Source organism: Phoxinus phoxinus (assembly GCF_949152265.1).
Source record: "Phoxinus phoxinus genome assembly, chromosome: 22".
NCBI lineage: Eukaryota > Metazoa > Chordata > Actinopteri > Cypriniformes > Leuciscidae > Phoxinus > Phoxinus phoxinus.
Genome location: NC_136897.1, coordinates 12,678,413 through 12,697,657, shown reverse-complemented (window position 1 = coordinate 12,697,657; position 19,245 = coordinate 12,678,413). Strand labels below are relative to the sequence as shown.

Here is a 19,245-nt window from a genome sequence, read left to right as displayed (position 1 = left end):
TTATGTATTTTCCTGTGGAGAACCTCTGTCAGCAAAGGTGAAGTGCTTGTTTGAACTTGAGCTTAGTGTTTTGCGATGAAGTTTATATTGGATGGTGAACATGGTCAAATCCCACCTCTGCCAAACACATAGTATGCTTTATGATCTAAATGGTTTAATTAAAAAAAAAAAAATAGTTTAATGCATTTTTTGTTATTGATATGATTTTTAGTCTGTAATAAATGCCTGCCTCCAAAAAGATCTAAAATAAATGCCTTATTACAGCAGAAAGATGCCGTCTGTGGAGTAGTTCTCAATGGCATTTGGAGAGGTTTCTCGATGTCTTTTACCTCGATGTCTTTTGCTGAAAAAAAATCAGGAAGAAAGAAAAAAAAATAGAGGAAAATAAAAATTCTTTATATAAATATATTGAAGGTTGGGGTACTAGTTTTTGTTGTTTATCCAAACTTCGTTTACCTATTACTGCCATGTCAATAGTGTGATGTTTGTGTTTTGGCTTAAACTGGACCTCAATGTCTGCGGTATTTTTATGCCTTTTTATTTGATGTGCGTAACTTAATATTTCGATAATTGATTTATGTATGGTATTTGAATATGTGTACTGTTAAATCACCTATTTATATCAGTGGATATGTGTTTTATCATAGCGAGAGACAAGTTGCTACAAGTTCGCCAATTTGAGAGTACAATAAAGATACACTGAAGGAAATATTGTCTCTGAAGCCTGATTTTCAATTAATTACATGCAGCACTTTATCAAAATTCTTTTATTTTCCTCCATTTTCACAACTGCAGGTGTCACAGCAATCCTTTCTACAATAAATAAAGAATACAGACAATCCCTAGATATTTTTTAACAGCCCCACTGCAAAGAACCACAAACATTTTCATGTTCATCTCGTGTCAAGGTTAAAACAACCTGAAAACGATTGAATAAAATGCTTGCAAATTATTTTTAACTGAATGCAATATTGACAAATTTACAACGTTTTGACCCCCTCTGATATTAAAAGTTTTCAATAAACAGTCTTCAATGTGTAAATTGACTAAGTTGTGATGGCAGGATTTGAATACTGTATGCATCCTAAATAATAGTATGTTGAAATTATTTTGCAAGCTATAATTGCATTATTTATGGGGCAATTTAGGTTTATTTTAATTCTTAATGGAAATATTAGACCTATACAAAAGTGTCACAAAAAAAAAAAAATCTTTGTAAAATGGGCCTGAATGAGACTGGGAACCGGATCCGACTTCACACTTGTGTTTGATAAGTACAATCACACCTGCATATACCCTCGACACAGAAATCTCCTCGTAGAGGGAGTCACTCCATTAGTCTCTCAAGTTTCCCTGTCCAGAGACGCTGGGCTCTGATGTGTGGCTCGCTGATGGCCGTCAGCTCATAGACCGTCTGGTCCCTTCATGTTGGAATCTTTGACGGACAGGGAACCTGCAACTGCTTGAAGCACGCACTGAGATGACTCGCAGTATCCGTTCAGGCCGGGGGGACCGGGTGGTCCTGGCACACCTGGCATTCCAGAAGCACCTGTTGGTCCTCTCAGGCCGTCACGACCATTACTGCCATATGCTGGATTACCAGGCTCACCTGAGATCAGGTGGAGAAACAGGCCAGAGGTCAGAGGCATGATATTTACAGATTTGCCAAGATCATTTAACGCACAGTGATGAATTAAATTATGGATATTAGATCAGATGTTGGTCTTGCTCTTACCTGGGAGTCCTGGTGGTCCAGGTATACCTTTAGACCCCACCAATGAGGGCCCTCTATCTCCCCTGTCACCTTGGTCACCTAAAGCAAGGGGAACACAAAAGATTAATAGTTTAATAGTGGGCTTAGGACTCTCAACTGGTGTTTGATGGCCTCAATTGGTGTTTGATGGTCACAGATGTTACATTGTAAATAAAAACAAAGATTATTGATATATATTACAAGAAAATAAAATTTTTACTTTTACCTTTGAAACTGAAAATGTGACCACACCTTAAGTTTAAAACCAAAATCAACTTCAGAAGTCGAATACTGTCTCTTCGTACCTTTGGGCCCTTTCCTCCCCAGAAGACCTGGAGGCCCTTTGAGACCCGGCAGTCCTCTGCTACCAGGATGCCCAGGGAAGCCATTGTCTCCAGCAGGCCCTGTAGGGCCAGGGGGACCAGGAGGACCTGGCAATCCAGAGACGCCCGACTCAGGCCTCGTCAGACTGGCTGCCAACTGGGCGAGCTGTCCTGTGTGGAAAAAAGAAAATGTCAAAACCAATCGAAGAACAAGGATTTAACAATGAGTGAAGCTTCCATTTGTAAATATCTGTTTGGATATCAAAATACTGACCATGCAAAACCCTCATGCAGACCTGCTTGATGTGTTCATCTGTTGGTGCTCGGCCCTAGAGGAGAATCATGTGGACACTATTAATATTTCAAGTATTTTCCTGTTGTTGTTCCTCGTTGACTGGATGTAAAAAAGGCTTTGGTGGAAAAAAATCCATTTAGAATTTGACAAAATCACATTGAGGTAAAATTCCTGATGGTCTGCCAACCACATAATGCGTTTAGCACAGCGAAATCCAATTGGAATGACAGATATAATAAACGTGGATTAAGCCGTCAATATTAAGATGATTAAAACAGGCGTACTGATCGTCCCTGTCTCCCAGCCAGTCCAGGTACACCTCTGTCTCCTTGCATGCCTCTTGGGCCAGGCTCTCCTGGTGGGCCTTCGGGTCCGTGTTGGCCACGTCCACCCTCTGGCCCTTTATTTCCTGCGTCTCCTGGTTTTCCAGTCTGAGAACAACAAAAGATCAACTCTGACTCATTTTCAAGAAGGCCAATGTAGAATTTTGTACACTTTTTCGCATTTTATGGATTGAAAATATGGACTCCCTGTGAACGTCTACTTTGACCTGCTCTCAAACAGTGTAGCTCTAGCTGAGGCCTGGAAGAGTTTGGTTCGTACTGTCGACAAGTCGAGAAGATGTTGTTTTCTGCACTGCGAAAGCAAATCCACTTAGCATGCACTTACAAATGATGAGGACTCGGGCTCAAATTAATATGGTACAAACCGACGCCATCGTTACGGTTCGTATTACTACATGTGCTGTGGAATCCTCCGGAGCTGAAATTCAGATATATTTAGTTTCCGACAAACTGTAAAGCGGTAGACCAGTCACAACAGAACGGACCAACTGACCAATCAGAGCAGAGTAGGCTTTCAGAAAGGAACGGTTTATAGAGACCAGATCCTTGATTGAACTGTTTCAGACACTGTGATAAAAGATGTGATGCTACAACAATGTATATTATGAGAATATGTTTTTTGACCTTGGATGCTTGTAAACCTATTGTAGGAGACCTCCAAAACAAAATTAAAATTGAAAAAATAAACAATAAAAATTAAATTAATCATTAATTTTATTTCAAGAAACAGAAACGTGTTTGTTATGGTTTTAACTCTTTCCCAGCCATTGATGGAAATGTCCGTCATTTATGAGACAACGCTTCCCCGGCACTGATGGAATTTTTCCTGTGTTTTCACTGTTGTATGGTAGGGGGCGCTATTACGCATCTTCTGAAAGAGTACTGAATCTCCAGATCAAAAGACGTGTAAAGAAGAAGCAGAAACTAGCAATATCATATGTACGCAGATGCATATGTAAAATAATGTGATTATCAATATTAAACAGCATAGGCTATAAATCAAAATTGCCTAATGTTACTGAATGAAATGTCGACCCAGGACGAGGTATAGGACTGTGAAGCTTTGGGGGTGTTTATGGACTCCATCTATGTTTTAATCATCGTTCTTACCTCATCTCAGCTTTTTGCTCAAAATATTGCTTTTTACTTACTGTACCCACATTGTGTTGATAAAAAAAAGAATGCATGAAGCTAGAATCAAACTTTTTTGTTGTTTAAAAAAAGCAGAGGGTCTGTTCTTTATTTGACATATTGCATGTTCAGATATTCATACAACAAAATATTGGGGGCCATGCAACTTTTGTGAAAACGATCAAAAATGCTGGTGGGGAAAGAGTTAATTCACTGTAATAACTCTGGAGGACAGTTCTAAAGATCTCAAGAATAACATCACTTCTAAAAGCAAACTCACCGATCCTTTCTCGCCTGGCTCGCCCTCATCACCCTGGGAACATAAATGGACGTGGAGTTTTAGATCAGCAAGGGGGTCATGACATGTGTCTGAATGCGTAACCAATACATTCTGTGACATAATTAAATATCTGTGCTGTTTTTACTTACAACATCTCCTTTGTCTCCTGGTGTTCCCTCTTCACCAGATGGTCCCTAAACAAACATGCATTAAAATAGGTTTAGTTTAGATCTAATTATTAAAATATATATATATATATACTTCTTCACTGTAAAAAATATATTGTTGCTTTAACTTAAAAAAAGTAAGTTAGCTGGTTGCCTTAATATTGAGTTAATAAAATGAAGGTAATTGGTTAAATAAATAGGAACTACGTTATCTGAACCACATTAATTATCTAAGTTGATTTGACAAAAGAAAAAAAGTTGCAATAACAAATCATGAAAATGATTTTTTAACAGTGTATAGAATTTAACTTACTTGCTCTCCTTTTGGACCAGTGAGACCAACAGCGCCCTGAAGAATTATAAAGATAAAATTGTGCTTTTAATAGTAATTGATTATACATTATATAATCTCTTATACATGGTATACATCTCATCATAACTACCCTAAACATGACTATGTATAATATAATGTTTTTGATTGATTGTTATTTATTTATTTAGTCAGCTTGTCTCTGAGAGAATGTTGTTACACAGAAGATTTAAGTTTTAAAGTTCTGCGATAAAGATAATAATAATTTAATTTTACTCCATATAACCGATAACAAAGCTTATTTCAACCAAGTGTCTGAGATTCAGAAGTCGCATGACATCACCAAATTACATATTTAATTCAGAAAGTGAATTAAACATTTAATTCACATTATATTTAATATAAAAGATACAGGTATTGCGCATTTTTAATCCAATTTGGTCTAAAAATCCCTTACATTTTGGCAGCCTGATCAAATGAGTAAAGAAATAGATGTCAAAAGTTGATTTTACTTCCAGTTAAGTTTGTCACACAGGAAATTGAAGGATTAATTGCATTATGGGATGCAATACCCAGTGCGTTTACTGTATACTGCACATTTTAGCCATTGTTTAAAAATATGTCTATGCGAATTTGATGCAGAAAATTAGAGTGATGGTATGTTGTTAGTAATGTTAGAATATTATTCCGACCATACAGAATTGATTCGCTTTTGAAATCCTACCCTGTCGCCTTTCTGCCCAATGAAGCCAGCGGGCCCTGGGAGACCAGGTAGGCCCGGATCTCCTTTAGCTCCCTGTAGGACACATAAACACACAGACACACATAAATAAATACAAATTCATGAACACTACACGGCCTGTGCCCGTAGCTGCCTTACAAACCACATCTGCGCTAAAGAAAACAGAGTCGGTGAGCAGGGTGCTGGCGGGGCACGTGAGGTGTGTGGATGGATCTGGACTATGATTAAGCCTGATGCCCTTCGCTGGCTGCTTAAAGGAATGCTTGTAAGACAGAGGGTTCATTCAAGCCCCCCTTCCTGCTCTGAATATCCCCTTACCAAAGAAAATACCCCCAGCTACTAGGCCTCAATAACAACAGGCTATTCATGCCCCTACCAGCCGATTACTCTACTAAAGCACTCCAGCGCTTTCTAAGGAGATTGTGTTTCGGTTTGCAGCACTATTAAGCTCCTCGGCATGAGAGTAAGCACATAGGACAGGAATCTGAGAACTAAGACCAAGAGGAACATGTCTCCGATTGTGTTATATTTGTTGTGGGACATCTAAACAGTGTTGTAGTACAAGTTTAAATGTACAAGTCGTTGGGTCCCAATATAGTTCCCTGCCTACGCTACAAGCAAAAACATTGCTTTTTCATGCACTAGTCAATTGGGAGACATTTGCATAACGTGTTTTTAAGACTAGTGGAAAGAAAACATCCAAAACTACACTTTTAAGTGGTAACTTTATTGCATCTTAAGTGTGTATATCAATTGCAAGACATGTCTTCAAAGACCTTTTCCCTCAATTTTTTTAATTTTATCATTTAAAATGTGCACTTCAGTAGCACGTACATACACTAAATGTGACAGTTTTATTCCTATCTATAATGTAAAGGTTTTTACAGAGGTGTTTGTTCATATATCATTTGCCTGAGTTTATATGTTTTTATGTTATTCCTAAAAACATGGCGAAAATTTATTTTATTCTGGCTGCTGACAGTTTTTTCAGATTTTTGGAGTAATAAAAAGAGATATCCTAGATCCCCTCAGTAAAACCTTTGACTCTAATATGTCAACTAAATGACAAGTATTTTGAACCTGACTTTATCCCGTGTTTGGATTTTTGTATGTAAATTAGTGCATATTTCATTAGATAATATCTGCAATACCCTGCAACCCCAGAGTAATAACATAACATTTCAGAAAAATTGTAATACAACGCATGTTTGCAATTCTTAATGTAATAAGTCAACTGGGGAAGTGTGTGATATCTATTAGTGAAATTTCTTAACTTATTCACCTGGGGTATCTTGCCTTAAATTATTAAAATATATCAGACCTAATAATATAGAGCTTATGTCTCAATATATATTGCAATTATGACTTTCTATAGTGCTTGTTAAAATAAGATTAAGTGTTAATTTAAGTTGAAGTGATTTCAAATTGTGCAATTATTATGATCTGTCCCAAATGGTTACCTCAGCCCTCACTATCCTCTTAAACACACAGCCCAAATAGGCTGTTGGGTAATATGCTGTGAAGTCTACACACTGAGGATGTAAAAACCTAAAATGACAAATGGACAACCTACAGTCTTGTGGACTTCAGAGATGTAAAGGCAGCAAAACTGGATGTCCACATCAAGTATGCCATTTGGAACAGGAGGACCTTTGAGAGTTATCTTGTAAGGTTTTACTTCATCTTTTATCTGTCCTTCACCTCTTTCTGGACATTTTCGGTATTCCTTTATAGCACCATCCCAGCTAACAGGGAACGTTCTCAGAACGTGTTTCAAGGTTCTCCCAAAGTTATGAGCAAACGTTCTTCCAGTAACGTTAATAAAACACTAGTTCAAAAGTTATATGGTCTTTAATAACGTTCTCAAAACATTAGCACAAAAACGTTATTTATTCATCATTCATGGAACATTTTTTCTGAAACGTTTTAGTTGGACGTTCGTCTATCGTTTTTTTAAGCTACTTGTTTCAGAACATTCAACACTTACATTCAAAAGTAACGTTCCCATAATGTTTGGAAAATTATCATGGAATGGTCCCTTAACATTCGCATAACCAAGAATGGGAACGTTAGCAAAACGTTCTTAGAACATATTTTTGTTAGTGGCGAGGCTATTCTCAGTGCTCATGAAGCTTCATCAAAGAGTGTTATCATCCAAATGTGTCCTATTGCGTCTTTTATAGTCATATAATATAAGCTTCAATTAAATTGTGGTTCCTGAAAACTCACCCTCGCACCTGGCAAGCCTGCAGGCCCACCTGTACCTCTTACTCCTCTCTCACCCTGGAGAAAAAGAGAGAACATCATAGAAGTGACACATTTCTTTATATGACACTATATGAGGTAAGAGGAAATATACTCACTGGCCCACCTCTTCCCCCGACTCGTCCCACTTCTCCCTGCTCACCACGTTCACCCTGAAATCACAACACCAGAAGATGTTCATCCATCCTCATGGGCCTGTAGGCTGAGGTGAACAAATGGATAAACGGGACTCACTGTTTTCCCATTATTTCCAATCGGACCTGCCACTCCTGGATCACCAGTGGTTCCCTGGAGCAAAGACAACACAACACAGGTTATCCTTCCTGCTAATGGACACAAACTCATCATTTACAGCACCTCAATGAGAATTATATCATAAATGAGTTAATTATTCTGAATAAATGAGCTACATTACTGTTCAAAAGTTTTTTGTCACTTATTGTCACATATGCTCATCTAGGCTGCATTTATTTGATCAAAAATACAGTAAAACGTGAAATTTTATTTAGTTTTCTATTTGAATATATTGTAAAATGCAATTTATTCATGTGATGCAAAGCTGAATTTTCAGCATCATTACTGCAGTCTTTAGTGTCACATGATCCTTTATAAATCATTATAATATGCTGATTTGGTGATTATTATTAATGTTGAAAACAGTTGTGCTGCCTTTTTTTTTTTTTTTTTTTTGAAACCATGATTCATTTTATTGAGGCTTGTTTAATGAGTTGAACATGTAAAAGGACAGCATATTTTTGTGAAATAGAATGTTTTGGTTACAGTGTAAATGTCTTTACTGTCACTTTTGATCAATTCAATGCATCCTTGCTGAATAAAATAATTAATTTCTGTATAAAAAATAACCCCATACTTTAAAAAGTATTTTTTTCTCAGCACACATTTAAAACAGGAATCTATCTCGGATAAATCAGACAAAGACACACTAACAATTCACACTTGAATTACCTACTTTTCCACCCATGTGGCCTTTTGCTCCTGAAATTCCTGGCAAACCCTGGGAGAATAAATGATCAATAATCAATAATGCAAACTATTCCCGGTTATCTCACAAGCAGATATCACTGCATACAAGTTGCATTTTGAACAGGGGTCAAGGATCATACGCACTGGAAATCCCTGAAGTCCAGCGTCACCAGGTGAGCCAACTTTCCCAGGAAGACCCTAAAGCGACAACAGACATAAGCAGATCAATTCCCTTCACGAATAAAGCAGACAAACAGCGATATAACATGATATTGATCTGCATGCACAAATTAAAGTGATTACCTTCACTGCAGGCAGTCCTGGAATACCGTCACGAGCATCAACTGCAGGCAAACCCTACACCACATAAACGTTCTATTCATTTTTTTATTAATTTGATGGTATAATAGGTCACTTTAGCAGCACAGGTGACTTACAGCATCTCCTTTCGGTCCAGGTAGACCCATAAGTCCCTGCAACCCCAGAGTTCCCTGGAAAGAAGAAGTTACATTATATATTATTATAGTAAACAGGGTTCGTACAGATACTGTAAAAAGAAATTCCAGGACTTTCCAGGACTTTTCAAGCACTACTTTTTTGATTTTTTAATGCCAACAATACGAGATCTCACTTATCAAACAATATCTTTTAAGGTTTTTTAAAACTCAAATTACAGATATAAGGTATCCAAAATACAACTTACAACGTATTTAATAATATATATTAAATACAAAGTTTATTGTTCAATAAATAATATTTTATATTATAATGTTGGCGTACTTCATATTATCAGACAGGCTGCAGTGTAATTTTGCGTGAAAATATTGTATTGTTTTAGTTTTTTCGGAAAAAAAAAATATTTTAAGTAAGTAAATCACTTTTAAGTACCTCTTCATAAATGTGTCTGTTTTCAAGGGTTTTCCAGGACTTAAATGTCAAAAGGTCAAATTCAAGGTCAAATTTACGCGCCTTGGGCCTCATTCATGAAACACGAGCAGAACGAATTCTTGTGTAAATCGTGTGTAAAGTGGTTCTGGCGTAAATTTTCGGATTCATTAAAATGTTCGTATTTTCCAAATGTTAGTTGGTACGAAAGAAATCTACACCTGCTCCCAACCACGCGTAAATAGTGCGTTGAACATCCGAACGTTTTGCTCATTAATAAGGCTGCATTTTAATTCACCTAATCGGGTACATTTACACACAGCATTTTGAAAAAATATTATTATATATATAGCAATACATATGGTTTTTCTTTTTACTTTTATAATGAGAGCCAGTAATAGCATCTGCAAACAGTACACTTTAATAAAATAATTAATTGCTTTCAATAGGGCTGGGCTATATTTTTTCGAAGTGAACTAATTCGTTTTTTGCAGTCGCTTCATGTCGAACCATTTTCTTTTCACTTCTGGGACTGTTCGATTAACAGATGAAACTCCATTAACTGCGTCTGTAATATCTGCCAAGCTTCCTTTTTTTAGGACCTGATACGCCACTATAGGCTACGCTTGAAAATAAAATGTGGCGTTTTTAATGAACATCTGATAATAAAAATTCAATTTCTGCATCTGAGAAATTGTTCTTTTTCATTCGCTTTTGAGAAGACATGTTGAAATCCTTCGTTTGGTGTCATAATATGATGCCCATATATAGTTGTCAGTCGGATTTAATGGGCGGGATTTATGGTAATTGAGAATGAGCGTGCACGCGCGTCCCATTTACGACTGATTGGAATTCATAACACACACACACACACGTTTCACTATCACATCTGACGTTTACGAAGTATTTGTGAATCAGGAGAAGAGTTTTCGGGAAGGTCTCTTTACGCGCAAATCACTCTCATATTTACTCGTATATTAACGAATGTTTCATGAATGAGGCCCATTGTACGAACCCTGAGTAAATCAGTGTAAAATAGTGTAAAAGCCCGTTCATACCAAGGACGATAACAGTAACGATATAGATATAGTTAATAACTGAAACAATAACGATAAAGATAGAGTTAAATAATAGTCCACAGCACAACTATAACGATAACAACACAGAGAAACAAATCGTAGAAACTTCACTTCACTTTCAGAAGGATTTTTTTTTTCATCTGATGAACGATAAAAACATTGACAGCCAATCAGAATTCATTCAGAATCATGTCGAGCACTTAAAGGGACCGACGAAAAAACGGCAGTGCATGCTTAGAATAAACAGAACCATGTCGTCTGCTTGTATGGATGGTAATAACTATATTATAGTCATCTTTATAGTTATTCGGTGTGAACGGGCCTTAAAGGGACAGGTCACTCAAAAATTAAAATTCTGTCATCATTTACTCAAGTTGTTCCAAACCTGTATGAATTTCTTCTGCTGAACACAAAAGAAAATATTTTGAAGAATGTCAGTAATCAAACAGTTGATGGCCCAATTGACTTCCATACAATGGGGAAAAAATGGGGCCCATCAACTGTTTGGTTACTGACATTCTTCAAAATATTTTCTTTTGTGTTCAGCAGAAGAAATTCATACAGGTTTGGAACAACTTGAGTAAATGATGACAGAATTTTCATTTTTAAGTGAACTCCTTTAAAGGACAAGTTCGGTATTTTACACTTAAAGCCCTGTTTACAGATCGTATCTGATGAAATAGAACGGTTAAGATAAAAATTTGGACACATGCTGCTGTCCTGAGAATTTTAGGTTTATTTAGCTTTTGTGGACCTATTTTGCCAAACGCGTCACACCCGTGATTCTTCCGTTGAGAGCTTGAATAATAGAGCCCAGCCCAGTTGGTGGCGATAATGCACCTTTGCCAATTGCAAGCAAACCACGGGCATACACAGAAGAAGCAGAAGATCGCTGTCTTCATTGAAAGCATTACAAACAGACAGCTAATAATGTGGCGAATTTGTGCAGTTCCGAATTGCGGGAAGATTCGTGGCAAAAGGAACACCACCAAGTGCCTGTAAGCCTTGAGACAGCAGCAGCTTCGGCAACAGGCGTAACACTGGACTCCGTTGTCAACTGCCGTTCAAACTCTGCCTTTCTTTGCAGAAATTCCTCCTCTGAATATTCAGGCTCAAACCTATAACCCTGTCCATCAAAATCGATCTCAAAACCGTCATCCTCCCATATAAATGTCTCGGAATCCATTTCTAAGTTGACACAGATAGCTTCGATCTTGTAAAAATGTTTAGATAGCTTAGCCTACGATACCGCGTCCGCGATAAGACTACAAAAAGCATACAAACAACCCCATTTCCGTTTCCCGCGGCGGAGTAATACCGTAACGTTACCTCACACAGCGAATCCAATACAACTTAATGGAGTTAGACAAAAACTACGATAAAACCTGTTGGAATACATCTTTTTCAGCGATTTTTGAGTGCACATACCAGTGAACACCCCTGACCACTCTGTGAGTTTCACGTCTTTGTAAACGAAAGTTTAATGTGTTTTAGGAAGGAATCTTCCAGTGCACATAGACAACCATTGTGGGGGTGTGGGGGGGAAGCGAACTAAACCTAAAATTCTCGGGACAGGAGCATGTGTCCAAATTTTAATCTTAACCGTTCTATTTCATCAGATACGATCTGTAAACAGGGCTTTAAGTGTAAAATACCGAACTTACCAGGTAGTGAAAAAAATATGGCAAGTTTGTTGAGTCTTCTTGAGCTGTTGATATTAGATCATAAATATAATGTATGTGTTGTTTTGTAGTTGTATGAAGACTCACCTGAGCTCCTTTTGGTCCAGTCTCACCTACTTTTCCTCTTTGGCCCCGATCACCCTTAAAAAAATCAAATACAATATAAATCTACAGGTTTTAATTCCTGTGTTTATTTACAAAAACAAATCAAGCAGCCTTTAAAGATAATATTACAATAAATGTGGATAAATGGCAAGAATACTGATGCATATTTTGAAATGAGGTTAAAGGCCAAACCTTTGTAGTGCATTTTTATGGGATTAAACTGACATCATTTTGATTTTGCCACTTACAGGAGCACCCTGAATACCCTGAGAGCCCAGGTCGCCACCATTCCCACGAGCTCCCTAATGGAGAAGAATATACAATTGGTCATTTCAAAACATATCCTTGTTATTGTATTAGATATGAAGACCTATTGACACTCACCCTGTCCCCTTTAGAGCCCATCATCCCTGTGATTCCTTTCAAACCCTGCGGACCCTACAGTAACAAAACAAGCGACACACTGAACAGGAACACATGGGTGGAAAACATACAAAAACAAACAAACATCAAGTTATAAGTATATAGTATATTAGATAAGTAATGTCTTTTTTACAGGTAATCCTTGTGCACCCGTTTCTCCATGTGCTCCCTGGTCTCCTTCTTCTCCCTGTAAGAAATCAATAAAATTACACACATGATCTTTGCTCTGTAACTGGCTTAATTATTTGAACATGTATGTATTTATGAGCCACCATAAATTAAAAGGTCATTTGCTCTACAAAAATAGCTCCTAATAATAATTGTAATAAATAATTTCCCCAATTGTTCAAAAGAACTTAATTTATGCAACTGTCACCTTATGTCCTTGCCTTCCTGGTTCACCTGATTCACCTTTGACACCTTTGTGACCCTAAGGTTGAAAAACAACACCATTGTGTGTTAGATATCCTTGTGTTTTGCTGGAAGTGTATATAAGTGAAATAATGTCATTTAAAAGGCACCTTCATGCCAGGGAGACCTGTGTAACCATTCAGGCCAGAAGTACACGCATTTGGACACTAAAAAACATAAAGACAAATCAATTAGTAGAAACATTGATGCATACGAGTGATTGTTCCATTAAAATTAAAATTAAGAGTACTTGTCTATTTAATAAAAATTATCACATAGATCAAGATCAACAAAGATCAAAGTCAATTTTGGCATGAAGTGTGATGTTTTTATATAGTGTGTGATGGGTCATCAAAGTGGACAGAACGTTTTTCCTAATTGAAGAATCACCCAGAAATATAAGAGTCCTAACATGTGATGGCAATTTTGTTGGAGCAATTGAGAAAGTAACCAAGTAGCTGAATTAACTTTAACATCAAAATCAAAATCAACATCTTCGACCAAAATAGATATAGAACAGTGACCATGGATCACAAAACCAGTCACAAGTCGCACGGGTATATTTGTGGCAATAGCCAAAAATACATTGTATGGGTCAAAATGATAGATTTTTCTTTTATGCAAATAATCATTAGGATATCAAGTAAAGATCTTGTTCCATGAAGATATTTTGTACATTTGGTAGCGTAAATCTATAAAACATATCTTTTTGTGAGTGAATGCAGCACAATCGCGAACATAAATGGAAACTTTAAAGGCGATTTTCTCAATGTTTCGATTTTTTTGCACCCTCAGATTTTCAATAGTTGTATCTCGGCCAAATATTGTCCTATCCTAACAAACCACACATCAATGGAACTATTTTTTATTCAGCTTTCAGATTATACATTAATCTCAATTTCAAAAAATTGACCCATGTGACTGGTTCTGTGGTCCAGGGTCACAATATGTGTTGCTGTTGTTTACAGAAGATTGCTCAGTTTCTGTTTCCTGAAATCTGAGGAGCAAACACTAGATTTAGTGCAAAGGTAACCAGATATGAGACTCCTTATGAGACATACCAACTCCTTCCCATCCCAGACTCCAGGAGGGCCCTATGGATAGAAGGAATATTTTGGTTTTATAGCCATATATGCATCATGGACATGAGTGAATTGGTCATAAAGATCTCAACATTAATACTTACTCTGGGCCCTGGCAGTCCTTTCGCACCAACAGGACCTCTCAGTCCACGACTTCCCTTTAAAGCAGAGACACTTCAAATTATTATTCAACTATTTTATTGGAATTTATTGGAATAATGGAGTAACATTACATACAGGAGGTCCAACTTTGCCCAGCTCTCCAGGTAATCCATCTTCCCCATCAGCACCCTTCAGTAAAAAAAGAAAACAATAAAGGTGCCGATGACAACAGAAAAAAGTATCAGCAAATCCCGGGATTAAGAAAATAATCATATTAAATCAAAGATTAAGCACTTACAGCTTCACCATCCTCGCCAACACCCTGTTAACAAAGTGACAGAAGTGCAATGATATGAACTTAGCATCAGCCCAGTACAGCCTTGTATCATTACATCACTGTATGGGCTAGAAGGTGAACTTGATCAATGACCGACTGCCTTGCAACACTTCAAAGTGTGTACAGACATCTTATAATGGGAGGTCGCTGTTTAAACAGATATATCTATTCATAATAACAAACTAATGGAAGAGAAATCCCTATTAATATCTGAAACTGCAATTACACGAGACCAATCAGTGTGAAGAGAATTTGAATAATTTACTTACAAGAGCTCCTCTTATTCCTGGCTCACCCGGTTCACCCTGATAAAGAATAAACATCAAACCATAGGATCTTTTAAATGAACTTTAATGATTAACATTTAGAACTTATGTAATTGAAGCATCAGTCATAATACAGCCATTCACAAAAAAAGACCTAGTACTTTCAATTTCACTTTCACTTATTTTTAAGAGAAAAAGTGGAATAATAAATAAAACGTATTATTAAGTTGAAACTTACTTTCTGTCCAACAGGGCCAACAGGGCCAGGTACACCACGGGGCCCAGTCAAACCCTTAGAAAGACAAAAACCATTTATGATCATGGATTTCACTATAACTCACTGCAGATTATTAACTTTATTCACTGATCTGACAACAGCTGAACTAACAGTAAAGTGATACAGCTCCAGTATTGCAGAGCTAATTATTTATGCTTATTTAATATTTGTATTAAATTAATTGCATTTAAAAAAAGAAAAAAAACTCAAGACACTGACAATAAAATTATAACCCCTTTTAAAAACCAATCAGAAATGACATTTACCTTTCTCCTCGCTTTGACAAATTTAAAACCCTGCCCATATTTTGTCTAATATGTACAATAGACCACTGCAGACGCCTGTGTTCAACACTTCATTACAGGGAACAGGGAACAGGGAGCAGGGAGCAGGGAGCAGGGAACAGGGAACAGGGAACAGGGAACAGGGGAACAGGGAACAGGGAACAGGGGAACAGGGAACAGGGGAACAGGGAACAGGGAACAGGGAACAGGGAACAGGGAACAGGGAACAGGGAAACAGGGCACAGGGCACAGGGAACAGGGAACAGGGAACAGGGAACAGGGAACAGGGAGCAGGGAACAGGGAACAGGGAACAGGGAACAGGGAACAGGGAACAGGGAGCAGAGAACAGGGAAAAGGGAACAGGGAACAGGGAGCAGGGGAACAGGGAACAGGGAGCAGGGGAACAGGGAACAGGGAACAGAGAACAGGGAACAGGGAACAGGGAACAGGGAACAGGGAACAGGGAACAGGGAGCAGGGAGCAGGGAGCAGGGAGCAGGGAACAGGGAACAGGGAACAGGGAACAGGGAACAGGGGAACAGGGAACAGAGAACAGGGAACAGGGAACAGGGAACAGGGAGCAGGGGAACAGGGAACAGAGAACAGGGAACAGGGAACATCTCTCCAAAAACAATTTAGTTTTTAAATAGAATTATGCATATAGAATGGTTTAGTATGAATGTATTTTTCCCTTTGCATCAGTAATACCAACATTTAGAAAATCCAGAATCCAGCAAATATATATTTTAAGCTATCTACAAGTTTATATATATACATACATACATAAATATACTGTAACTTACTTAGACATATTTAAAAGTTTTTTTTTTTTTTTTGCAAAGTAATGCTAACATGATATGCTACAATATCAGGCAACCTACAATATAACATCTGTATGTTTAATTAATGCTAACATAATAGATTATTATGGACAAAAAAAAAAAACTTTCTTAATCAGTATTTTTGTCTTGTTTTTCAGGAAACTTTTTTTAAAATATATTTTTAAACAAGATAAAATGACTTGAGAATTAAAATATGAAGATATTAAAATATATTAAAAACTTGTCTTTGCATTAATTAAACGAAAAAATATATCTGCCAGTGCTGTATGAAAAATAGACTTAACCCATGATAGTCTCTGAAAAAACTTGAAAAAAAAGAAAGAAATTGATTTGTGTTGTGTTAAGTCTGTCACATGACTTACAGCGCTAGCTAAACTATAAAGCTCAGAGGAGTCACAAAGGAATAGGTGTTCTTCGGTTTAATGCTCAGTTTCATCAATAGTGCACATTTCTGCTCATGTGGCTTCATACTTACACAAAAAGGTCTCTGTCTCCACCAGGAAGCTAACATGGGTCTCTCTCGACTCTCTTTCCTCTCTTCTCCAATCCTTTTTTTCCATCTAGGAATTTTTTTTCTTTTTTTTTTACTCAGACCCCTCCAATGCAAACTACACTTGCTCTGATGGTGCCAGTGTTACTTAGAAAAGAAAAGCTGATTTTATCTCGGTTTCCAGACCTCAACAAAAATAAAGAACAATACTCACATCCGCTCCAGGTTTTCCTGGAAGGCCATTTAATCCATCTTTGCCATTGTCCCCATCAAGACCCTGCCGAATTAATCAGATTAATGGATTGTAGAATATAAATTCAGCTATGCATAATTGTTTCTTGAAAAAGATAAATACTCACTGGGGGGCCAACAGGGCCGGGGCCAGGACCCCTCTCACCCTAAATCATACCAAAAAAGAGACATTATTTATGGATACAAAACATACCTTGTGTATAGTATGAGGACAGACCTTTAATTTGTTTCTAAAAATCAAAGTGTATGCAAAATAATCGATATGTGACTCACATCAATGCCGTCAACTCCAGAAAACCCAGGAAGCCCTGGAGGTCCAGGCAGCCCTCTTGGACCAACTGGCCCCCTCTAAAAACAACAAACAAAAAAAACACAAAATAAACCGTCGCTTAGTCAAAATTTATCCTGAAATAAAAAAATAATAATAAAAAAAGCCCTAAATACAATGAAGTCATTGTATGTGAGCCTGATGCTGAGGTATCACACTGGCTTTCCTCTTATTCTGGGAAAGTGAAAACAGCTGTGCACACCTGGACCAGTTTACAGAAAATACCTTCCATATGTCAAGCAATGTTCTTGCTGTCAGGAACTTGCAAATTCAGATAATATTAATAAAGAAGCTTGGCATCAATTGACATAAGACAAACAGTTCAGAAAAAGTGCACAGTTTGTGATGCAGCAAATGCATTTGCTGCTTTAGTAGGCTATATATTATTTAATAATCTCACATCAAAACACACATTCCTTTTCTGCCTAGATTTTATGTTTTTGTCTCTATGTTTAAATTTTCTGATATTTTAAGAGTCATACAGTGACTCACTCAACCCATGGACCCAAAAACACCCACACAGTCCATCTCTAGTGTTAAAGAAATCCCTTGTTTCCTACCTGTGCAGAGATGACCAGGACTAACTGCAGTAAAATCAGCAGCACGGACGCGCGGAGAGTCCCGGCGTGTGCCATAGTCACCCCCGATGACTTGAAGGAGGCAAAATAGTCCTTTTTAGGAGTTTTGTTGGGGTTCACGGGTTTTCTGTCAATATTCCCCAACTAAACCACACCATCTACCAGTCTCTCGATGCAGTATTAAGAAGTCATGCTTATTCATGAGCCGCGTTGGGAACTTGAGGGTGATTGGATATCAGTTCAAAGGTTTGTGTAAAATGGGCGTGGCTCAAGCTCCGGCTGCTGTGGGTACCGCTCGTAAACAATTCATCCTATGAATCAGATGTATCGTAGATTTAGATCGGATTCGGTGTTAGTAACTTTAAAAAATTTTTTTCCAGCCTGTCAGTATTTCTAAGGTACAAAAATTAATATGGTAACAACCGTCTCCGCCGAGATTTCAACGTAAAACTTTATGTTTTTATGCATGGGAAACTTGTATTAGTGACCACTATCTAAATAGAAATTCACCTAACTTTTATCTAAAAAAAAATATTCTTAATCTATTTGAACGAGATCCCATGGTGGAGATTATATTTTTTGTACGGGACAATAAAATAAATTGAATATTTGCATCAGTAGTTTCATGATTTTTCTTCAAATATAAATAACCGTCTAAGGTAAATAAATAAATAAAATAAAATATTTTTAACGACTGTAATGTGGTTAATGTGATAACCATAGGGTCTCCCAAACACCAGATGGCGCTGTAACTTTTAATTGAAGCGCTTTCTTACTCTGTTATCTTTTTATTTTGAAAACGGAACCGCCGCCGTTGTCCTGGTACTGTGAAGACAACAACTATAAAATCTGACCATTTAAAGGTGAGGAAAAACAGAAAAAAAAATAATCATTGTGCTTTAAACTTCACTTGTGTATTCTTTTTATATGTTGCACAACAGCCTTATTATTTCAGCACTATGAACGTTGCTGTCAGTGAGGCAGTTTAAAGAAAGATTTTGTTTAAACTTAAGTTAGCAGATAGGCTAACGTTAGATGTTTTCTCTTGAGTAACGTTAAATATGACGCATTTGACTAATGTCTGATATGTTTATTATTTTGTTTTTAAAAGATGGAGAGCCTAAACTATTCTGAGGAGGAGATTCAGCTGCAGTTAGCTGCACTTGGATACGGTAATGTTCCCAAAGAAAGATTGCGGGAATTCAAACGAGGTGGGCTAATATTTTGA

The 19,245-nt window shown here is 37.3% G+C and overlaps 1 protein-coding gene across 1 annotated transcript; it reads right to left on the bottom strand.

The window, feature by feature from the left end:
* Window positions 1-755: 755 nt before the first annotated feature.
* Window positions 756-18,229, bottom strand: col9a1a (collagen, type IX, alpha 1a). The gene is made up of 32 exons (XM_079597735.1): window positions 18,000-18,229; window positions 17,385-17,459; window positions 17,219-17,257; window positions 17,074-17,136; window positions 15,205-15,258; window positions 14,970-15,005; window positions 14,662-14,685; window positions 14,499-14,552; window positions 14,366-14,419; window positions 14,241-14,273; window positions 13,290-13,346; window positions 13,145-13,198; window positions 12,902-12,955; window positions 12,730-12,783; window positions 12,594-12,647; window positions 12,328-12,381; window positions 9,032-9,085; window positions 8,898-8,951; window positions 8,739-8,792; window positions 8,581-8,625; window positions 7,845-7,898; window positions 7,709-7,762; window positions 7,575-7,628; window positions 5,328-5,399; window positions 4,607-4,642; window positions 4,276-4,320; window positions 4,127-4,159; window positions 2,656-2,802; window positions 2,351-2,405; window positions 2,059-2,247; window positions 1,736-1,813; window positions 756-1,609 (listed from the first exon to the last, which is right to left on the bottom strand). Exons 1-32 carry the CDS (start codon window positions 18,072-18,074, stop codon window positions 1,404-1,406), a joined length of 2,064 nt encoding a protein of 687 aa, XP_079453861.1. The 5' UTR covers window positions 18,075-18,229; the 3' UTR covers window positions 756-1,403.
* Window positions 18,230-19,245: the final 1,016 nt, after the last annotated feature.